This window comes from Dendropsophus ebraccatus, chromosome 7, assembly GCF_027789765.1.
Source record: "Dendropsophus ebraccatus isolate aDenEbr1 chromosome 7, aDenEbr1.pat, whole genome shotgun sequence".
NCBI lineage: Eukaryota > Metazoa > Chordata > Amphibia > Anura > Hylidae > Dendropsophus > Dendropsophus ebraccatus.
In genome coordinates, this window is record NC_091460.1 from 17,977,509 (window position 1) to 18,002,461 (window position 24,953).

At 44.6% G+C, this 24,953-nt stretch overlaps 1 protein-coding gene across 1 annotated transcript in view; it reads right to left on the reverse strand.

The window, feature by feature from the left end:
• Positions 1-752: 752 nt before the first annotated feature.
• Positions 753-24,953, reverse strand: part of ATP6V1B1 (ATPase H+ transporting V1 subunit B1) — a 44,971-nt gene continuing 20,770 nt past the window's right edge. Inside the window, exons 3-14 of the mRNA XM_069976299.1 lie at positions 14,792-14,890; positions 12,388-12,481; positions 6,947-7,024; positions 6,688-6,827; positions 6,397-6,498; positions 4,395-4,492; positions 3,689-3,812; positions 3,010-3,160; positions 2,218-2,300; positions 2,009-2,113; positions 1,376-1,505; positions 753-1,122 (exon numbers count right to left, since the gene is read on the reverse strand). Coding sequence (XP_069832400.1) covers positions 956-1,122; positions 1,376-1,505; positions 2,009-2,113; positions 2,218-2,300; positions 3,010-3,160; positions 3,689-3,812; positions 4,395-4,492; positions 6,397-6,498; positions 6,688-6,827; positions 6,947-7,024; positions 12,388-12,481; positions 14,792-14,890 — 1,371 coding nt within the window. The 3' untranslated portion in view covers positions 753-955. The remainder of the gene's footprint in view (positions 1,123-1,375; positions 1,506-2,008; positions 2,114-2,217; positions 2,301-3,009; positions 3,161-3,688; positions 3,813-4,394; positions 4,493-6,396; positions 6,499-6,687; positions 6,828-6,946; positions 7,025-12,387; positions 12,482-14,791; positions 14,891-24,953) is intronic.

Sequence of the window (24,953 nt, forward strand, 5' to 3'; positions counted from 1 at the left end):
TCACAGCTCCCCTCTGTGCCGACTGACCTGACCACAGCAACAACAAGAAGGTCAGGAAGAACAATAGTCTCCATCAGTTACATCAGTCACTATTCTCAGATCACAGACACCTATACCCAGTTATTTTTTTTTTTTTAATTAAATTTTTTAATGTGCTTAAAATTGTTCTGACACCTATAACGTTTTTCACCATTTGGTTCCAAATTAATACAGATGGGTCCTTTTTATTGTTCTGGTTTTGTCGTTGCTGTTGTTGTTTTTCCGGTATAAAATTTGACCAAAAAAAATAAAATAAACAATGCAATTGTGGCATTTCCTATTCTTGTCCATAGACGCCATTCACGGTCAGTAATGTTATAATCGTATAGTTTGGCACGCCTTGATATCAGATATCTTTATTTTCATTTTGCATTTGCATTTTTGTATTTGAAAAATAGAAAAAAAAAATTATTGTTTATTTTAAAAACGTACAACAACTTTTTGATTGCTCATAGGGATGAATGTAATACTATAGTAATACTAGGCTATGGCCGGCTGTAGCAATCGAGCGGACCCGACAGCCATGGGGCCTTTTCACGAGCCGATTTGTGGCAACGAAATGCTCATTTGGCAGGAAAACATACACAGACCGTAGAGCATGCCCACAACACTCTCTCATACAAGTCACTAAGTCTTCTTCATTCTCCATAACCGTGTACGGAAAACAGTATATACAATCTGCCACGCGAAAAGAAGAACAGACTAGAAATAAAGAACATGTATCAGAATCTGGTTTTATTATGCAAATAAGATAGGTGGTACATTCTCCTGCACCGGACGTCTCCAGCCTTGGGTCAGTGACAGAGTCCTTTCTGGGCTGGTAGTGGTCCACCAAACTATAAGTAACCATAGTCTATGTTTAGTGTATGGATACACCGCTGTGTGTTGTAGGTTCAGGCCTCCATCCATTAGACCCTCATTTCTTAGTAGACGCAGGGACTCCCGCCTGAGCTCTGGACTCTCTTGGATAAAACTCAGCCAGCATGGACTCTGGGATACGCTTTAGTAGTTCCTTAGGGAAGATACGTAGCAGCTGCCATCCGATATCCAATGACTCAAATATGGTTCTGTTCTCATAGGCTCCTAGAGAATAAAGAGAACCAGAGGTTATAAGGGGGGATGGTGACACTTCTGTATATGAGGAGTCCTAGGGTGATGGATCTCATGGAACATACAGAGCAATGGGGCCGATTCAGTGTCGGACAATGCTCAAGGGTCCAGGATCCCACATCTGCCCCATGTATAGGATGGGACCCTATGGTTGTGTCAGCTAGAACCACAAGGACCGGGAGTGTGGACTTTAGGACCATGACAAGATGTCATCCCTCCTACTTACCCTGAGCAATGAACTGCTTCTCAAACTTCTGCAGGAACTCCAGGTACAGGAGATCATCGGAGGACAGGGCTTCTTCTCCAACCACCGCCTTCATGGCCTGGACATCCTTTCCAATGGCGTAACAGGCGTACTGTGGACCCAAAGACAGGATGGAAAAGATGGAAAATGTCTGACCCCGGTCTGTTCCTGAAATACTGGAGTACTCAGGGCAGGGAGTTTAGATATACATCATCAACTATGGGGTGGGACTGTATCACGAACCACCAGGTATTCGATACTGACTGTAACACTGACCACCAGGTATTCGATACTGACTATAACAATGACCCCCAGGTATTATATACTGACTGTAACACTGACCCCCAGGTATTATATACTGACTATGTCACTGACCACCAAGTATTATATACTGACTATAACACTGACCGCCAAGTATTATATACTGACTGTAACACTGACCACCAAGTATTATATACTGACTATAACACTGACCGCCAAGTATTATATACTGACTATAACACTGACCGCCAAGTATTATATACTGACTATAACACTGACCACCAGTGCACACATCATTGTGCTACTCCTCCTCCTCCTCTTGGCTTCATCATCTCCTCTCTCCGGTGTACTCACCAGCTGGTTGGACACATCCCCGTGGTCTTTCCTGGTCATTCCCTCCCCAATAGCAGATTTCATCAGACGGGACAGAGATGGCAGCACGTTGATCGGAGGATAGATCTGGAAAGAATTTTCAATATAATATAAAACCAGTCTATATGGTGATATGGCGGTATAGGATATAACATATTCCATACTGGACATCCAGAAGAGAAGCCACTGACCTGTCTATTGTGTAGTTGTCTGTCCACATAGATCTGTCCTTCTGTAATGAAGCCGGTCAAGTCAGGGATGGGGTGAGTGATATCTGGAAGACATAGGTGTGAATGATATCATTGGACGGCAGGAGGACCACATGAGGTCATTTACCATGGCAGGTGTGGTCAATGTACTTGGCTCAGCTTCACACTATGTCTCTAGAACAAGGTTCCTCAACTTTTGTCCATTTAGCTGTTGCAAAACCACATCTCCCATGAGTCTAGTGGGCGCTCATGTTGCATTAATTTCCTTCTTCTTCATTGGATATTAGCATAGCCGTGTGGACACTTTGACGTATTTGAGTAGTAAACATTGAGAAACATTAAGATCTACCAATGGCTCCATATTAGGACCTAGGAAGATGAAAGCCAATCCCTGATCCAACATGGCTGGCTGGGGTGGGGGTTATAGCATGAAATAGCACTGGAAGCCCTGCTTTGGTGTCAAACGTTCTCCACATTCTAGTACCGACCATCATCAGGAAATCCTTGTACCCAGCATCCTCAGGACATCCTGGAACCCACCATCATTAGGCCATCATGGTACCCACCATTCTCAGGACATCATGGTACCCACCATCCTCAGGACATTTTGGAACCGACCATCATTAGGCCATCATGGTTCCCACCATCCTCAGGACATCCTGGAACCCACCCTCATTAGGCCATCATGGTACCCACCATCCTCAGGACATCATGGTACCCATCATCATTAGTCCATCATGGTACCCACAGTCATCAGGCCATCATGGTACCCACCATCATTAGGCATTGTAAGGATTGGTATCTGGGTAATAGATCCGCTCCGGCCCTCCACTCGGCCAGCTCGCTCATAGATAGTGGCCAAGTCAGTGTACATATAGCCAGGAAAGCCTCGTCGACCAGGTACCTCCTCACGGGCTGCTGAGACCTAGATTTAAAATAGATGAACAAGTCATTTGAAATCGGTCAGATCCACAAGGAAGTGATGGAAGTGTGCAGCTACAGACCTATATACTAGTGAATCGGCAACATTTTAGAGGGTCTATCGGTGATGTCACTGTATGTGAGGAGATCAACCATTAGACCATTTGAGCAATGACCGAATGCAATCCAATCAACCAATGGCTTCAATCCTTAACCTTTGAGGTTTGAAGTGAGGGCAATCTGGGACTAGAGACATCACTTTGCCTGATGTGATATCACTAGATAAATATGAAAAAGATAGATAGATAGATAGATAGATAGATAGATAGATAGATAGATAGATAGATAGAAGATAGATAGGACATAGATAGATAGATAGGAGATAGATAGATAGGAGATAGATAGATAGATAGATAGATAGGAGATAGATAGATAGATAGATAGATAGATAGATAGATAGATAGATAGAAGATAGATAGGACATAGATAGATAGATAGATAGATAGATAGATAGGACGATAGTAGACATTACCTCCCGTAGAGCCTCGGCATAGGAGCTCATGTCTGTAAGGATGACCAGGACGTGCTTCTCACACTGGTAGGCCAGGTACTCGGCTTCTGTGAGCGCCAGGCGAGGGGTGATGATCCTCTCAATACTGCAGAACAACCATATCAGTGTGTACAGTCATTTACCTGCTGACTACCCAGACCTGGGTCCTACAGGACATTGTCTACTGAGTAGGTGTATCTAAAGCTATTGTGTTTGATACTATCTGCTGAGTAGGTGTATCTCATGAAGTGACTGTCTGCTGAGTTGGTTTATTGAAGCCTATCATGTATGATAACACACAGCTCTATAGTCTTTGCTAGACTTTTAGCAAATCTAGATATAACCTGTAAAGGAGTTTTCCAGTGGCTATCTAGTTTTCAAGTGCCTATCTATAGTATTGGCCATCTATATCAGGTCTGACCCCTGACATCCACTAATCAGCTGAATGCAGTCTCTTCATTTCCAGGTACAGTGCCATACAGTTCATAGTGGCTGAGCTGGGTACTGCAGAAAGGTTCAGCACCATTCATGTGAATAGATGGTCCAGACAATTGCAGCATTACCCTTTCAGTGACGCTGGGGACAGTGATGGTCAAAGGAAGGTAGGAAATAATGTAACCTAAGGCCAAACTTAGAACCCTTAGTACATGTATGAGGGTCTTCTTTACACCCAGCGTTATGTACTTACGTGGGGTCATTGGCTAGGTTCAGGAAGAGACACACGTTATCCATTGATCCATTCTCCTCAAAGTCAGACTTGAAGAAGCGGGCAGTCTCCATGTTCACCTATCGGGGAACAAAATAGAAAAGGACAGCGCTCCATAGCGCGGATCAAATTATAAGGGACAAAGAGGGACCAACATGCAAGGAGACCCTCACCTGATGAGGTTGTGCTAGTTAAGAGGCACAACACTCGTATTGACATATACGATGGACCGCAGCCACTCCCGCTATCCAAAGGAATGAATTGCACAAAAACACCTCCAACACCAACCAAGCACGGATCGTGGGGCGCAGGTCCAGTGGAATAAGGACATATAGTATAAAATATTTATATTTATTGAGACTCAATGCGTTTTGGAACCGCATCGGTTCCTTTCTCAAGAGTCATAATAGTTCACACAAAAAATACAGTTCATATAAAAGAAATAAGGATATGACATCAGAATATGGGGGAGGAGGGAACACACCCACTTAGAACAGGTGAAGCAAATCTCTATTATTAAGATAAAAGTATAACAATATATATAAAAATAAAAATATATATTAAAAAAGAATACACTGATAAAAATACATATACACATATATATATATATATATATATATATATATACATACATACATACATAAACACCACATCTAGAGACATTATATACAAAAATAATTTAAATTTATCTATTATATTTTAGTATTCTCTATTATTTCGTTTCGTTTTCATTTTATCTATAATCTCTTTTTGCGTTGTACTTTTATTTTTATTATAGGCGCTAGATAGCAAACGTTTGGGATAACCTTTATTAGTAAAACGGTCGTGTAAAATTTTAGACTGTTCCTGGAAATCTGTATCTAGAGTACAATTCTTTCTAATACGTTGATACTGTCCATAGGGTACATTCTTAAGCCAATTAGGGAGATGGCAACTCGTAAAATCCAAGAAACTGTTAACATCTACCTTTTTTTTAAAAAAGTAGAGGTCTTAATATTATTAGATAGTACATCTTTGCTTATAATTAAGTCTAAAAATTCCAAGCAGGTATCACCATAATTAAGAGTAAAATTAATACCCCACTTATTCTGATTTAAAAGTTGAACAAATAAAACCGCATCTTTTTTAGTCCCTGTCCACACCATAAAAAGATCGTCTATGTAACGACGGTAAAAAAATACAAACTGTTTATACATGTCAGATGCATCAGACTGTGCGGTCCCACATGAACAAACATTGTGCTAACATAAAAAAATTCTTTCTTGTTACATAGTCTATCCAGACATTATTTTCTCAAACATAACTCTGACCCCAGCACTTCAAAACTTACTATTCTGGAAGAAATGTCAGAATCTACACCAAATAGATACAAACAACTTATAAATAGGGAATCCTACTGGATTTTTAGGATGTGCTCTTTGACACCAGGTGGCTTAAACGAAATAATAGTGAATACTAAAATATAATAGATAAATTTAAATTATTTTTGTATATAATGTCTCTAGATGTGGTGTTTATGTATGTATGTATATGTATGTGTATATATATATATATATATATATATATATATATGTATGTGTGTATGTATATATGTGTATATATGTATTTTTATCAGTGTATTCTTTTTTATATATATTTTTATATATATTGTTATACTTTTGTCTTAATAATAGAGATTTGCTTCACCTGTTCTAAGTGGGTGTGTTCCCTCCTCCCCCATATTCTGATGTCATATCCTTATTTCTTTTATATGAACTGTGTTTTTGTATCAACTATTATGACTCTTGAGAAAGGAACCAGTCTCAATAAATATAAATATTTTATACTATATGTCCTTATTCCAGTGGACCTGCGCCCCACTATCCGTGCTTGGTTGGTGTTTTTGTGCAATTCACACCTATCGGGGAGACATGTTCCATCATCCCTGACACATTACACAGGGGGATGGGAGCCATCCGGAATAGAATAATACTTGGTCACTTACACCCATCGCGGCAAATACAATGGCAAAGTTGTCATCATGGTAATCCATGACGTCCTTGGATTTCTTCACGAGGCCGGCCTGTCTGCAGATCTGTGCTGCAATCTATGGGGGAAAGTACATGGGAACAACCAGACATTTGGTGTGCGGAATAGTGACACTGACACTTAGGGTACAGGATAATGACACTGACACTTGGGGTACAGGATAAGGACACTTGGGGTACAGGATAATGACACTTGGGGTACAGGATAATGACACTCGGGGTTCACTGCCCCTTCTTTGTGTCCTCACCTCATTGTGTGGTAGACCGGCTGCAGAAAAGATGGGGATCTTCTGTCCTCGGGCGATACTGTTCATGACATCGATGGGAGAGATTCCGGTCTGGATCATCTCCTCAGGGTACGTTCTCCCATAGGGGTTGATGGGCTGACCTAGTAAGTGATATATACTGGATGAGGCCGCTCACTGTCTCTGCTCCCTAGTGGGAGGACCCCCTACACACACACACACACACACACACCCGTTCACAATGTAGAAAGAGTTATCTCACCATTGATGTCTAAGAAGTCTTCAGCCATGACAGCAGGACCATTGTCTATAGGTTTCCCTGAACCATTGAAGACACGTCCTGTATGAAACACAATAGAGTCATACCTCATCTGTATCTTTACATCTACAGTATCTATCTATCTATCACCTATCTATCTCCTATCTATCTATTTCCTATCTACCTATTTCCTATCTATCTCCTATCTATCTATCTCCTATCTATCTATCTATCTATTTCCTATCTACCTATTTCCTATCTATCTATCTCCTATCTATCTATCTATCTCCTTTCTATCTATCTCTCTATTTATCTATCTATCTATCTATCTATCTCCTATCTATCTATCTATCTTCTATCTATCTCCTATCTATCTATCTATCTATTTCCTATCTATCTATCTATCTATCTATCTATCTATCTCCTTTCTATCTATCTCTCTATCTATTTATCTATCTATCTATCTATCTATCTATCTATCTATCTATCTATCTCCTATCTATTTATCTATCTATTATCTATAGTATATATCTATCCATCTCTCTCTATCTACAGTATTTATCTATCTATCTCTCTATCTATTTGTCCATCTCTCTCTCCTCTGTATATCTCGGTGTCAGGTGTTTCCATACAAGGCCCCGGTCACCCCTCCTGTCCCATAGATGAGTGTGGGGCACTTGGAGGGGCTCCGATCCCAGTGACCGCTCTCTGCTCTGATGTCAGGGCCCATTTCCTGGCACTCAGGGACCCTCCTCCTGCTCCCCCTGTCACTGCACATAACCTTCACATCCCTGTCAGAGAAGAGACGCAGCGACCATGAAAGGTCAGTAATCTTCTCCGCCACTTCAGCGTCTCTTATTTCATGTCATCTGTGCCCCCTGATGCAATAAAAAGAGAAAACACCTGTACTTAAAGGGCTCCAGGTGAGCGGCGCCCCCTACAGACAGCTCACATTACGGCCTACACTGAACCCTCTGGGCCTGGTATATAAACTTTAGACATCAAGTAGGAAAATGCCATTTTCTATATCCGCAGAGGCCTGAAATCCGGCATTACTGTGTATAGAAAGTGCTGCGGACGGTCCTTGTTGTGTTGCTTCCCATGAATTCACCTCCTTTACTTTATTCTACTTTGCATTTTATTTAAAGGCCCAGCACATAAATCTAAACATGCAGTACCCTTGGGTCCCAGCAGATGGCGCCACTTGTACCATGTAACAGCTATTAAAAATTTACAACCTCAAAAAGAATAAGTGATCGATGGGAAGTGACACAAACACAGGAGCAACCATCTGCATAGGGGGCATGAGACTCTGGAAGTTTCTGTAACTTCTAGATGGAGAAGTTGTGAAGATGATGAATAGGACTATAAAAACGCACAGAATACAGACGTCATTAAACCCGAGGAGGACAAAGAAATCTCACGTAGGCCCCGGCCGTATTACGGATCCACAATGTATGGATGTCATAGGTGTTTGGTCTAGGTGATGCTTTATCAGAGGGATATTCCATAAGGAACAATAATTTGTAATAATATTTGTAAATGCAACAAGCTGGATCATTTGTATACGACCTCCCCATAGGCTAAAACAATGCATGGGGCCAGTTGTATGGACTATCCAGCATAGTTACCCTCTGGTGTACTTTCCTGTGTGGAAAAAATAAATTGTACTCTGATAACCTCATCCCCCCTGATGACGTCACTGATATAACTGATAGAAACATGTTGGGAGGGGATCATGTATGGGTTATGGTGGTGTGGCTGCCGTTTATACCAGTACAACCCTCACTTGTACCATCTGTTGTGCACTAAGCTCTATTTCTATTCCAGAACGGATATAACCAGGATACATTTTATATGGAACACAGAAAGAAAAAAAACAAATTTGGTCAGCTCTCCTAGAACACCATTCACACTAGGCAGGAGCATGTTGATCACCGCAATGGCAAGATACAGATCCACTACAGACATGAAAATAGTCAAAAGCAGCCCCCCCCACCGCAACTTTAAATGAAAAATTTGCACAAAAATAATGTGGCTCTTGGTTACCATTTGCAAACAGTGTAAACCACCCCACCACGATAAGGTGGCCACATGCTGGGGTGGACCTACCCTGTACTCTATTTTTATGTCTGTAGTGGGTCTGTATCTTGCCATTGCGGTGAGCTGTTGCATTTTTGTGGGGGGTTTTGTGTTTCCCAGGGTGATCACTAACTTCTCCAGACACCAGGAGTTGAATGCAGTTCGGGAAGTTGGTGACGTTCTCTGAACTCAAATGCTCGTCTGGAGATGTTGGATGCCACCTAGGGCTGCGAGGAAAACATGGATACAGCCTATGCCCTATGGCTGTATCCATGTTTTCCCGCACTCCCTAGGCGGCATCCAACGTCTCCAGACGTCAGGAGTCAAATGCAAAGCATTCAAGTTCAGAGAACGTCACCAACTTCCCGAACAGAATTCAACTCCTGGTGTCTGGAGAAGTTGGATATTACCCTAGAGATTTCTGGGAAAACATTGATACAGATATAGGGAGGTGAATGCCGAGTGTTCTGGTTTGGAGAACATTGCCGACCCTGAACAATTTGGCCACTCAACACTAGTTACGAAGGGTTACGAAGTAATATAAAGTTATTAAAGCCATGTGTTTTTGAATTTGTTTTGAATCCTAAAAACTTTTTGAAATTTATTTTGGATCCCAATATAAAATCTTTACAAATTTTGTTTTTTAATTTCATGACAGGTACATTTGAAACTTATTTATTTTTGCTCCTCATTTGGATTCCCAGGTTTTTACTCTCAAATGACAAAAGGAATAAAAGGAAAATATAATGAGGGAAGCCCGAATTAAAGAAATACAAGATTGAGTAGAACTTTTTTTTATGATTATTTTTATAAGAAATTAAGAATTGATTGACAGTCTTGGTAACTATGCTACGGAATAAAAAGGGTTAACAGTCCCCGGATCAGGACCGGTTAAAGAAGCATTTTCCAGCCCAACCTGCCTCCCCCCTCCCCAGTTCCATCTGGGAATCCAGCTTGTCATTGAGGAGCGCTATGAATGGCGGCTCGGCCTCGCCAGGGACCTTCGCTTCTGGTTTTCATGCAGCTGAGGAATAAAAATAAAAAAAGAGAAAAATCCGACGCTCATTAAGCTTGTAGGTCTGGAAATCCGCGACCTAATTAACAGCCTCCCACCGGCCCATAATTCACTTTACTTAAAGACGCTATTAGTGCCGGACAAAGAGATCTATAAATGGGAAATGAATGAGGTTTTTTTATTTGTTACAATGTTTTCTGCAAATGTTGTGAAACTAATTAAGTTTTTTTTTCCGTTTTGGGGTTAGGGAGAGGGGGGGGCAATGGTTGGTTTGAAGGTGGGGGTGGGTTATACCCTATGTTGCCGCCATTCTTCACGCCGCCGCACTATGGTGACCAAGACATGGTAAGACAATGGATAGAATTGGTGTCATACCCACCACAGAGAGGGTCTGGGGACCAAATAAGAAGGGGCTTATTGGATTGGATAGTGGACCTAGTACTGAGATGTGGGCTGTTGCCGCCATTTTGCCTTCCTGACTGTTTCTGTATTTGTTGGCCTCTGTAATCCTGAGGTTCATTGTTGTCGGGTCTTAATGCTTTTTAGCAGTGGATGGTCGGTGGAGTAGCTATAGGTCATTCTGGAGGTTGAGTGGGTTCTAATGTCCCAGTACAAGAGACACGTGATGGTTTAGGCCAAGTTCTGCTCTAGATTTTCCATTGGGGGCCCAGAAGGTCCAAGCTATGCCTTTGAGGTTGCTAGTCAGAAACAGGACATATTGGGGGGTAGGTAGACCTAAAGGGTGAGCTCCCACGGGGTATGAGGATAATAAGGTGCATCATATATTTATGGATCATTCCAAAAGGTACAGGTACTCGGTGGCAGTAGCTGACCATGAGAATTATGGTTCCTCAGGTGGAGGTACTAGCATTAGTGTATGTCCAGGAGGAACAGCTGGTGTGGCTATGCGTTGTGATGCTGGACACTATATGACAATGCTGATAGAAGGGGCAAAATGAGTGGCGTGGTGGCAAGGAGAAGCTTAGTCATGGCCTTAGTGAGACCTGTGTGCCCCAATAAACAATCCTGGGCCTATCCATTGGTGTTTGGTTGGTGAGCTGGAGAATGAGGCCGTGGGCTGGAGGCTGGAGTGAGAAAGTGTCTGTTGTAATGCTTCAAACTGAGCCAAGTAGTGTGAATGGGGGGCCATATAGGCAAGAGGTGGTGTAGCATGACCTGGCAAGGTCCGGAGGACATCGGGGAGTATTGTTTACAATACTGCTCTAGAAATGTTTGCGTGTTCCCTGCTATGGAGAATGTATTGAGACCACTGAACTTCCGCGCCCCCAAGTGTGAACAGAAACCAAAAATCAGGCTGTTCCACTATCGGTAAGGGAAGAAAGTAACGTTTCCGGTTTTACCAATTCCATCTAAAACTGTGGTTTTAAGAGGAACCGTCAGCAATTATTTTATTGTTATTTATAACTGTAATGCAATGGTATAAGCAAAAACTTTACCCTATCAAGCTGTAGACTATGATACCAATTCTAGGGCAATAATCTCAGTTGGATTAAGTATCAGCGGTGGTGCATGCTCTAAGCTGTGCTGGGGGGGGGTGTAGTCAGTGCATGCTCCAAGCTGCGCGGGGGAGTCAAAGTGGGATCTGCAGTGGTGTGTCAGTGGTGCGTGCTTTAAGCCGGAAAGAGGGGAGGCACTTGGTGGCTTGCGCTTAAGCTCTCAGTGCCGGGGAAGGGGCGTGGCTGCTACCATGGAGGCAGGCCACGGTTTGCTAAGGGCCCCCCTGCCACACAGGCCCCATAGCAGCTGCATGGTCTGCCTCCATGGTAGCTACGCCACTGTCTTGGGAGCAGTTAACATATCACTTTCGGTTACCTGAGTGGAACCCCACCCGCATGAGATGTCCAATAACTGCTCTATGTCACTGCAACGATGGTCACATTCTACCTGCCCCCCTTTTTTGCTCTTCTATTCCTAATAGCGTGGAATAGAATAGCACCCCAACAATTCCAGGCAGCTGTTATGTTACTTGGAGATCCCACGGATATTGTGGACATCCTATGAATTTTTTGAGTTCCTGTATCCAGACCCCCAACCACCTTCTCATTGTACAGCCAGCTTCTTCAGGAAAAGGAGGACTATCTTAAGTAGACAGCAAGGTCCCATAAAACATTGGCGCCATCTCACTTAGCAAATCAGGTAGCAAAGACCGTTTTATGCCGGAAAGACCATCAAAAAAGTTAAGAGTATTCATCTTGTAATGGAGTATTGTGGACTGTCAGACTCACCACTGACTCATCATAACTCGTACACATAGCGTTAAGAGCTCGGACGTCTCTGCGGACTTTACCTGCACTGACATCATTATATTAACCCCCGGCCAACGTACCCAGCATGTCTTCGGAAACAGGTGTCCTTAGGATGTCCCCTGTGAATTCGCAAGTGGTTTTCTTGGCATCTATCCCAGATGTGCCTTCAAACACCTGCAGAGACCCGGGGCAAGAACCCAATTACTGGCAATTAGTGAGGATTAAAGCAGACACCACAGGAGAAAGTCAGATCCAAGTGAAAGCCAGGGATAATGTGTAGGGATTTGGGCAAGGAGGGGGACCGCTCTGCTCTTTCATTCACACCAGACCTCTAAGCTGCCAGGGAAGCTTTTAAGGTGATGGAGGGGGGGCTGAGGGTTGGTTGTTAAGGGGTTAATAACTGGGTTCATGAATTTAATTTTTCTTTATAAGTCTCACATGATCAATAGTTGTAGGTTACTGTATGTGATGTCACTGTATAGGAGACTCATCATTGATGGCAATGGACGTAAATATGGAGGATAGATAGATAGATAGATAGATAGAATGTTGTTGTGTATAGACCCATTATCCTCTTACTATTATAACTTATAATGACCTCTTTGCCTCCTCTCCAGGCGGAGGGCTCGGCCATCCCTTACAATAACCTCCCCTCAGCATGAGAACCTGGATTACATGGAATCTGCTTGGAGAAATGAAAGGCGGGCAGGGCCCGGTGATTGCTACAATATTTGACACCATTTGTCCAAATTAACCTCCGTCTCGCGGCTTTAATTAGATCGGTGTGGCCCCGGAATGTTCTGTGGCACATCTGCAGAGAGCCGTGCCTGTGTGTGAGTCAGGCTAAGCTGCTGCTGCCCGCTCGGCTCGGAGGCTGACTCTCTAATGGGATTATGAGGGCTCTGGGAAGGTCTTGCTGGGATTAAATGAGCGAGGGTTGGCAGCTGGCCAGGAGGGGTTGTGCACAGGTCACTAGTGCGGTCTACCTTGGTTATATAAAGGGGGGGGGCACATCACTTAGGGCCATTATCTTCTCCACACCTGGTCAATCTAATATGATGGGTCACATGATTCTGGTGGTTTTCCTCTAATGTGGATGACCGGTTGTAGGATCACACCCTACTAGCACCAAGGCCCCCTACTCTTGAGCCATGCGAAAGGTGAAATAAATTCCTAAAGAAATCTCATCTCCAACATTGGCATCGACTAGGAAACCTTACCCAGCCCATACATTTCAGTACTATGCCCCATTACACATATACGCTCATCTGGTATGGTCCTTAAAGGGATGGGTGTAAGAGGCCGCGGATACACTGTTGCGTGGTTTCTAATAAAAACTATTAAGCATGTCAGAATCCACCAACCTGACACTTCTCTCTCTTGACATCTGCCATTGGGGTATAATAGGGAGGCCACCTTACACATGAGATGGTCGACCAGTCGAGCCCAAAACAGCCGACTATAGAAGGAATGTCTACCTTGAAACCAGATACTTTACAATGAGGCTGAGAATGGAGGAAAAGCCCAAACTTGTGCATCAGAATTTACTAACATTTATGGCTCCAGTACCGGGATCCATACTTTAGGTGTGAGGTAACCATTGCGACCACTACTGGTGAAGTGAATGGCAATAGAGGAAGTGTTGTGTAAAAGTCAGGGAAGAGAAGATTGAAAAGGAGAAGAGGGACAGAGTGGAAATTTGGGTGGTTTTTGGTGGTGGTGGTGAAGCCTGTGGTAGTGTAAGTTTTATGATGGTGATGGAGGCTGTGGTGGTGCGGGAACTGGTTATGGTGGTGGTAGAGCCTGTGGTGGTAGTAAAACCTCTGGGGGTGGTGAAACCTGTAGTAGTGATGGAACCTGTGGTGGTGGAGATAATGGAGCCTGTGTGGTGGTGGAACCTGTGGCGGTGATGGAAGTGTCATGATGGTAGTGGAGCCTGTGGTGATGGTAGAACCTGTTATGGTAGTGGTGAAGCCTGTGGTGATGGTGATCCTCTGGTGATATAAGAACCTGTTATGGTGGTGGTAGTGGTGGTGAAGGTGGAGCCTGTGGTGGTTGTGAGAGCTGTAAGGACATGGAGCTAGAGGAGAAGGAGCAGAAATAAGACATACTGTATCTGGGGAAGACAGAGGAGGGCCAATAGTTAAGATGAGGAGATATGTGGACAATGTCCTCCATAGGGAACCAGCAGAGGTGACATGGACATGTTGATGAAGGTACTGTGTACAGAGATGAAACTGGTCTCGATAGAGGAGGAGAGGGTGTTCAGCTAGAGAAGGAAGGAAGAGAAGGATCAGGAGAATGTGGACCTAATGGACAGAAAGGAGGAAGAAGATGGAGATGGCAGAGATAGAGCAGAAGTGTATGGAAGCAGGGCCGACAAAACTACATGAGAGCAACAGAGAAGGAGATGGAGGAGAAGCAATATAAACCTAAAGGTAGACATAAAGGAGAGAGTAAAAATCCAGAGACAGCAGATGTTACCTGGACAATGGCTTTAGATCCTACAACCTCTAGAACTTGTCCACTACGCACAGTCCCATCAGGGAGGGTGAAGTGCACAATCTCTGCATACTGGGCAAACTGGGCAAAAAGAAGAAGAAGAAGCTGGTGTAAGACAACATCATACAGCAAGAGGTCTTCATGTACTCAAATCATTCAAGAAAACCTGAAAGGATTATTATAGAAAACTCAAAAAAGTCAGACAAGAACATCAGTTATTGTCTGTAGGAGGAGGTGACTACAGTAGAGTGCGTGCACACTATGGAATTCCCACATATGACCAGCGGCGAATTCCGTTGCTCGTACCCGCACATGCAGTATTAGGCTATGTTCACACTGCGTATGAGTCTGGCCGTAGTGCGAACCGCGAATATACACACGTAGTTTTGAGGTTGATGCGTTCGCTTGAAAGTATACAATATACGGCCGCACAATGCACACAATGCACAATACGGCCGGATCGTATATGGCGCCGTGAAAAATGAACAAGACCATTGTTTGAGGACGGAAATGTTCCAACTCACGGCCGTGGATTACCATGCGGCGCTGGAGTACTTATTTCAGCCAAATTGAACTTGATTTTTCGATCCAAAAGGTTCTGTGTGGTTTACGGGGCTGGGCGAAGATTTTCAAGTAAATGACCTGTTTTAGATCGCTTCGAAACAAGCTAGGGAAGCATAACTGTACTACGGGCGTATGTTTGCGGTTCGTACGCATCCAGCCGCATGTCGATTTTTCCCACGCCCGTAGTTTCAGCCGCACATGTACGGCGGCGTACGAAATGCGTCCGGACTCATACGCAGTGTGAACATAGCCTTATAGTAGTTATATTCTTGTATATAGAAGGCAGTATTATAGTAGTTATATTCCTGTATATAGGAGCAGTATTATAGTAGTTATCCAGACTTGTGCTGCTTGGGGGCGACCTTCTCCGCCGGCGGTGCTGGCCGGGTTCTGGTGTGGTGTTTTTGGGTCTGGTCCTGTGGCATGGGGGTTGCAGGGCCGTCCCATGGCCCCCGTTCCCTGACTGTGCACGCCTGCGGGGTTGGTGGCCACTGACTGGCACGGTGTGGACTTAGTGTAGGGACCCATGTGTATCAGATACCGGCACGAGGTACATGGGGCAGTATGGCTTGATCAATTCATACACAAAATTCTGATGTGTTTTTTATTTAGCCTAGCGGCACTAGTATCAGCCATAGGTGTGAGGTGCAGCACTCTGTTTCTTCCCTGAACCGCATTATAGTAGTTATATTCTTGTATATAGGGAGCAGTAGTATAGTAGTTATATTCCTGTATATAGGGGCAGTATTCTAGTAGTTGTATTATTGTATATATAGGAGCAGTGTTATAGTAGTTATATTCTTGTATATAGAGCAGTATTATAGTAGTTATATTCTTGTATATAGGGGCAATATTATAGTAGTTATATTCTTGTATATAGGGGGCAGTATTATAGTTATATTCCTGTATATAGAAGCAGTATTTTAGTAGTTATATTCTTGTATATAGGAGCAGTATTATAGTAGTTATATTCTTGTATATAGGAAGCAGTATTATAGTAGTTATATTATTGTATATAGGAGCAGTAGTATAGTAGTTATATTCTTGTATATAGGAGCAGTATTATAGTAGTTATATTCTTGTATATAAGAGCAGTATTATAGTAGTTATATTCTTGTATATAGGGGGCAGTATTATAGTAGTTATATTCTTGTATATAGGGGCAGTATTATAGTAGATATATTCCTGTATATAGGAGCAGTATTATAGTAGTTATATTCTTGTATATAGGGGGCAGTATTATAGTAGATATATTCCTGTATATAGGAGCAGTATTATAGTAGTTATATTCTTGTATATAGGGGGCAGTATTATAGTAGTTATGGTGTATAAAATAGAAAATAAGTCCAAGCACTCACTGGATAAAGGGATCTCTTTGTGCGTTTATTCAAGACATCACAGGGAGGGAGCGGTGGCAAGGGTGCGGGAGCATGTAGCAGACAACTGGAAACAGTTGTCTGCTACACGCTCCCGCACCCTTGCCACCGCTCCCTCCCTGTGATGTCTTGAATAAACGCACAAAGAGATCCCTTTATCCGGTGAGTGCTTGGACTTATTTTCTATTTTATACACCGTACTGCCCTTGTCTCTGTTCGAGCACCGCGGCTACTTACCAGTGCAGTTTATTAGCCCTTAATCCGACTCCAGCGCACAGCTACTGATTGAGCAGTATTCAGACAGTGCCGGCACCTGTATCTTCCTGAAGCATTATAGTAGTTATATTCTTGTATATAGGGGGCAGTATTAAAGTAGTTATATTCTTGTATATAGGGGGCAGTATTATAGTAGTTATATTCTCATGAATGACGCAGTACAAGAAGGGGGCAGTATATAGCTCTTGCATTGTTGATGTTACTATTAGTAGTAGACTGGAGGAATCTCTGGTCTCGGCCATTGTAGCTGATTTCTGCGTTGCTTATTGCCGGTTAATCTCTGCTCTGTGTTGTATAACTGCGGCTGAATTGTAACCTTTGTTTCTTTTTTCAGAGAGTCCATTTAATAAGATTACTAATTGGGGCTTTGCCATCCTCGCTGTTCTACTTACTTCAAATGATATTGTTGCAGTTTTTATTGGCAGAGTGGTCTGAGGCTACCGATAAAACCTTGGCTGGAGAGGCTCCAAGTCTTCGTGCAGCCTCCATGGCCCGTGAACAACCTGTGTATCACCTTACAACCTGTGTACATGGCAAGCACCTCACTATGCCGGCATGTTTCAGTATATACAGATGGAGCAAAGCTAAACTTGTCACTTTTGTCTTTTCCTTACTGTAATGCAGTAGGATTACTTTCATCCATGTGTGCCTTCAACTGTAATAGAATATAGCATGCAGAGACACAGTCTACCAATAGAGGGCGCTCTATATATAGGATTCTGGCCTGTTTATACATGACAACTATTAGGTCATCTCCAGATAAAGTCATGCATGGCAAAAGGTACACTATGGTTGTCTAGTGGGTGGGTACTGTACATGTAAAGATATATACTGCATATAGAGAAAGATGTACCCCATGTTCTCTTTGCTGAACTTGGAGTGTTTTTGTATCATGTCACAAATCTTTCCTCAGATCCTGAACAGCAGAGTGATTATAAAAGTATAAAAGTCAGAAGTGACTAAAGTGCTTTGGATCTTCTTCACATAAGTTTGTTACAGTGCAGTTACAACCAGTGACTCACAGGGGGCATCTTTCCTGATCACAATAATAGTTCCCTCTGTTGTGCCCCACAAAGTAACAGTCCCCCCATTAATAATATCCCCACTGTATCCCCACCATAAAGCAATAGCTGCCCCATATGTGCTCCAAACAGGTAATAAAAGTCTCTTTGTGCCCTGCAACATAGTAGTGTTATTCTGTGCCACTCCCTATGTGTGCCCCACAAGATAATAGTGTCCCTTTTGTATTGTTCTCTCACTGTGCCCCCCACAGGGTTATAGTTCTCTCACTGTCCCCCACAGGGTTATAGTTCTCTCACTGTCCCCCACAGGGTTATAGTTCTCTCACTGTCCCCCACAGGGTTATAGTTCTCTCACTGTCCCCCCACAGGGTTATAGTTCTCTCACTGTCCCCCCACAGGGTTATAGTTCTCTCACTGTGCCCCCACAGGGTTATAGTTCTCTCACTGTCCCCCCATAGGGTTATAGTTCTCTCACTGTGCCCCCCACAGGGTTATAGTTCTCTCACTGTCCCCCACAAGGTTATAGTTCTCTCACTGTGCCCCCACAGGGTTATAGTTCTCTCACTGTGCCCCCACAGGGTTATAGTTCTCTCACTGTGCCCCCCAAAGGGTTATAGTTCTCTCACTGTCCCCCACAGGGTTATAGTTCTCTCACTGTGCCCCCACAGGGTTATAGTTCTCTCACTGTGCCCCCCACAGGGTTATAGTTCTCTCACTGTCCCCCACAGGGTTATAGTTCTCTCACTGTGTCCCCCCACAGGGTTATAGTTCTCTCACTGTCCCCCACAGGGTTATAGTTCTCTCACTGTGTCCCCCCACAGGGTTATAGTTCTCTCACTGTCCCCCACAGGGTTATAGTTCTCTCACTGTGCCCCCACAGGGTTATAGTTCTCTCACTGTGCCCCCACAGGGTTATAGTTCTCTCACTGTGCCCCCACAGGGTTATAGTTCTCTCACTGTGCCCCCACCAAGTAATATTGTCCTAATTGTGCCCCCCCCCCCCCCCCCCCCCCAGTGGGACACCCATAAAGCTACGCGGCCCCTACAAGGTTATACTTCCCTCACTGCCCCCACAAGATTATTGTGTTCCCTGCATTTACTGGCCTTCTACATCTTGACTGTGATCCTATCTTCAGGGCCCAAGTGCTGTATATGCTGTATAAGTGCTGTATATGCTGTATAAGTGCTGTATATGTTGTGTAATAGCTGTAAGTGCTGTATATGCTGTATAAGTGCTGTATATGCTGTATAAGTGCTGTATAAGTGCTGTATATGTTGTGTAATAGCTGTAAGTGCTGTATATGCTGTGTAATAGCTGTAAGTACAGGATATGCTGTGTAATAGCTGGAAGTGCTGTATATGCAGTATAAGTGCTGTATATGCAGTATAAGTGCTGTATATGCTGTATGAGTACTGTATGGGCTGTATAAGTACTGTATATGCTGTGTATGCAGTGGCGTAGCCACCGTGGTCGCGGGGGTCGCCGCCGCGACCGGGCCCGCCACAAGGGGGGCCCGCGGGGCCCCCCGATCAATCACTCTTGTGACCGCAAGCATTGTTTTGCTTGCGGTCACAAGAGTCGGGCTCCGTCTTTCCCACGGCTGCTGCGCGACTGCCGGGGGTGTCGCGTCTTACCCCCGGCAGCGCGCGCATCCCAGAACTCCCTGCGCGCCTTGGGCCCTGACTTCCGGTTTCCGGCGCGCAGGGAGTTCTGGGATGCGCGCGCTGCCGGGGATAAGACGCGACACCCCCGGCAGCCGCGCAGCAGCCGGGGACAGACCGAAGGCGAAGGAGTGAGGATCAACGTGGGAGCGCGATGTCAGGTGAGTTAAGTTTTGTTTTTTTTATCAGGAGGGGGCCATCTATGAGGGTGGGGGGAAAGAGGGGGCCATCTATAAGGGAGGAGGGGGGGTGAAGGGGACCATCTATGAGGGTGGGGGGAAAGAGGGGGCCATCTATGAGGGTGGGGGGGAAGGAGGGGGCCATCTATGAGGGTGGGGGGGAAGGAGGGGGCCATCTATAAGGGAGGAGGGGGGGGTGAAGGGGGCCATCTATAAGGGAGGAGGGGGGGTGAAGGGGACCATCTATGAGGGTGGGGGGAAAGAGGGGGCCATCTATGAGGGTGGGGGGGAAGGAGGGGGGCCATCTATAAAGGGAGGAGGGGGGGGTGAAGGGGGCCATCTATAAGGGAGGAGGGGGGGTGAAGGGGGCCATCTATGAGGGTGGGGGGAAAGAGGGGGCCATCTATGAGGGTGGGGGGAAAGAGGGGGCCATCTATGAGGGTGGGGGGAAAGAGGGGCCATCTATAAGGGAGGAGGGGGGGTGAAGGGGGCCATCTATAAGGGAGGAGGGGGGGTGAAGGGGGCCATCTATAAGGGAGGAGGGGGGGTGAAGGGGACCATCTATGAGGGTGGGGGGAAAGAGGGGGCCATCTATGATGGTGGGGGGAAAGAGGGGGCCATCTATGAGGGTGGGGGGGAAGGAGGGGGCCATCTATGAGGGTGGGGGGGAAGGAGGGGGGCATCTATGAGGGTGGGGGGGAAGGAGGGGGGCATCTATGAGGGTGGGGGGGAAGGAGGGGGCCATCTATGAGGGTGGGGGGGAAGGAGGGGGCCATCTATGAGGGTGGGGGGGAAGGAGGGGGCCATCTATGAGGGTGGGGGGGAAGGAGGGGGGCATCTATGAGGGTGGGGGGAAAGAGGGGGGCCATCTATGAGGGTGGGGGGAAGGAGGGGGCCATCTATGAGGGTGGGGGGAAAGGGGGCGCCATCTATGAGGGTGGGGGGGGGGGAAAGGGGACCATCTATAAGGGAGGGAGGAAGGGGACTATCTATAAAGGGGGGGAAAGGGGACCATCTATAAGGGAGGGGGGGGGGGGAAGGGACCATCTATAAGGGAGGGAGGGGGGGGGGAAGGGGACCATCTATAAGGGAGGGTGGGGGGAGAGGGGGCCATCTATAAGGGAGGGTGGGGGGAGAGGGGACCATCCATAAGGGAGGGTGAGGAGAGAGGGGGCCATCTATAAGGGAGGGGGTAGAGGGGGCCATCTGTAAGGGAGGGGGCCATCTATTTGGGGGGGGGCAACATAGGGGGAGAGGGAATACACAGAAGGGGGCATATATTATTAGGGGGTCACATAGAGTCAGGGCTACCCACTAAATGAGGGTGTAAAGGGGACAGTACAGATGTGCATTGTGTAGAGAGATGAGGATGGTGTCAGAGTGTGGAGCCTAATATGTCTGTCTGGCAGATTCTGTGGATTCGTGGCTCGGAGAAGTTCTCATAACGGCCCAGGACGGATGGAGAAGAAGATGAAAAGGGAAGAACTCCGATCAGAGAAGACGTCTCATGTGAGTCACCTGATATAACTGCACAGTAATGTATATGGTGTATATAGTCTGTGTAGAGCTGGGACCACCTCTATATGACTGGATGAGGTGATTTAGTGTACTGGATTTGGTCAGTAACAATATGGTGGTGATGGTTGTGGTTGTGGTGTGGCAGTAATGTTTCCTTCCTATATACTGGTATTACTGGTAATATTGGTCTCAGTATACAGGATTTGGTCGGTAACAGTATGGCGGTAATAGGTAATATCTGTCTTGGTGTGTGTGTGTATATATATATATATATATATATATATATATATATACATACAGTGGTACCTTGGTTTAAGAGTAACTTCGTTTAAGAGCATTTTGGTTTAAGAGCTCACAGTTTTTCAAAATTGTGACTTGGTTTAAGAGCATTGCTTTGGTTTAAGAACTTCCTGTATTGGGTGGGAGCGCGAGTGGAGAAGGGGCATGGCCTGCATAGCGGGGTCTACAGCACTGTACTCTAAACACCTTCCAAATCATAGCAGATCCCCTTCAGGCTGGGGCTTACATCAGGGGACAGGACTGTGTGGGGGGGGGGGGTAATCTCTCCATAGCTGTAACCCCTCTCTCCCCGGACAGAGAGCGCTGCATGTATGTGCCCACATCTGCCCCGCTCATTCCTCCCTGCTCCCTGCAGTCTCTGTCAGCCCTTGTGTTTCCCATCCTCTCTATTACTGTACAGTACAGAATAATAAATATATTTGGGGTGTGGAACCAATTGTCTGCATTTACATGATTTCTTATAGGAAAATTTGCTTTGGTTTAAGAGTGGATTTGGATTACAAGCACGGTCCTGGAACGAATTATGCTCATAATCCAAGGCACCACTGTGTATATATATAATATATATATATATATATATATATATATATATATATATATATATATATATATATATACACAAACACACACAACAATAGCATCACTTGGTCGTGAAAGGAGGGGGGGGGGGGCCCAAGTTGGCCTCTCGCACCAGGGCCCAGGAGACATTAGCTACGCCCCTGTGTGTATGTGCTGTATAAGTACTGTATATCTTTATATATGTAGTATAAGTGCTGTATATGCTGTATGAGTACTGTATATGCTGTGTAATAGCTGTAAGTATATGCAGTATAAGTGCTGTATATGCTGTGTAATAGCTGTATATGCTGTGTAATAACTGTAAGTACTGTATATGCAGTATAAGTGCTGTATATGCTGTGTAATAGCTGTAAGTACTGTATATGCTGTATAAGTACTGTATTACTGTATATGATGTGTATATGCTGTATAAGTACTGTATATCTTTATATATGTAGTATAAGTGCTGTATATGCTGTATGAGTACTGTATATGCTGTGTAATAGCTGTAAGTATATGCAGTATAAGTGCTGTATATGCTGTGTAATAGCTGTAAGTACTGTATATGCTGTATAAGTGCTGTATATGCTGTGTAATAGCTGTAAGTACTGTATATGCTGTGTAATAGCTGGAAGTGATGTATATGCAGCATAAGTACTGTATATGCTGTGTAATAGCTGTAAGTGCTGTGTAATAGCTGTAAGTACTGTATATGCTGTGTAATAGCTGGAAGTGATGTATATGCAGCATAAGTACTGTATATGCTGTGTAATAGCTGTAAGTGCTGTGTAATAGCTGTAAGTACTGTATATGCTGTGTAATAGCTGGAAGTGCTGTATATGCAGTATAAGTGCTGTATATGCTGTGTAATAGCTGTAAGTATATGCAGTATAAGTACTGTATATGCTGTGTAATAGCTGGAAGTGCTGTATATGCAGTATAAGTGCTGTATATGCTGTGTAATAGCTGTAAGTATATGCAGTATAAGTACTGTATATGCTGTGTAATAGCTGGAAGTGATGTATATGCAGCATAAGTGCTGTATATGCTGTGTAATAGCTGTATATGCTGTATATGCTGTGTAATAGCTGTAAGTACTGTATATGCTGTGTAATAGCTGTAAGTACTGTATATGCTGTATAAGTGCTGTATATGCTGTGTAATAGCTGTAAGTACTGTATATGCTGTATATGTAATGTATATGCTGTAAAAGTACTGTATATGCTGTGTATGTACTGTATTACTGTATATGATGTGTATATGCTGTATAAGTAATGTATATGCTGTATGAGTACTGTATGGGCTGTATAAGTACTGTATATGCTGTGTATGTGCTGTATAAGTACTGTATATCTTTATATATGTAGTATAAGTGCTGTATATGCTGTATGAGTACTGTATATGCTGTGTAATAGCTGTAAGTATATGCAGTATAAGTGCTGTATATGCTGTGTAATAGCTGTAAGTACTGTATATGCTGTATAAGTGCTGTATATGCTGTGTAATAGCTGTATACAGTATGCTGTGTAAGTACTGTATATACTGTATAAGTACTGTGTGCTGTATAAGTACTGTGTACTGTATATGCTGTATAATGTATAAGTGCTGTATATAGTACTGTATATGCTGTATAAGTACTGTGTAAGAACTGTATATGCTGTGTAAGAACTGTATATGCTATATGTTCTGTATTACTGTGTATGCACTGTATGTGCTGTATATGCTGTGTATAGTACTGTATATGCTGTATAATGTATAAGTGCTGTATATAGCACTGTATGTGCTGTATAAGTACTGTATATGCTGTGTATGTGCTGTATAAGTACTGTATATGCTGTATATAGTACTGTATGTGCTGTATAAGTACTGTATATGCTGTATAAGTACTGTATATGCTGTGTATAATACTGTATGTGCTGTATAAGTACTGTATACAGTGGCGGATTATAATGTGGGCGGTTTGGGCGGCCACCCGGGGCCCGAGGCTCCGGGGGGGGGGCCCATGCCACGCCGCCCACATTATAATGCCGCCCGGGAGGCCCCCTTCCCCCCGCCACTGCAGGCTCTTGTGACCGCAAGCATTGTTTTGCTTGCGGTCACAAGAGTCTCCGGCTGATGCGCGGCTGCCGGGGGTGTCCTGTCCTCTCCCCGGCAGCGCGCGCATCTCACAGCTCCTAGTGCCGCCTGGGGCCCTGACTTCCGGTACTGGGAGCGCACGTACCGGAAGTCAGGGCCCAGGCGGCACTAGGAGCTGTGTGATGTGCGCGCTGCCGGGGAGAGGACGAGACACCCCCGGCTTCCGCGCATCAGCCGGAGACTGCAAAAGGAGAGAGGATCGACGGGGGAACGCAGGGTAGGTGAGTTGTATTTTGTTATTTTTGTGTTATTTACTGACTGGGGGGGCATCTATAAAGGGGAGAAGAGGGGGGGACCATCTATAAAGGGGAAAGAGGGGGACCATCTATAAAGGGAGGGGGGAGAGGGGGACCATCTATAAAGGGGGGAAAGAGGGGGACCATTTATAAAGGGGGGAAAGAGGGGGACCATCTATAGAGGGGGAAAGAGGGGGACCATCTATAAGGGGGGAAAGAGGGGGACCATCTATAAGGGGGAAAGAGGGGGACCATGTATAAAGGGGTAAAGAGGGGGACCATGTATAAAGGGGTAAAGAGGGGGACCATCTATAAAG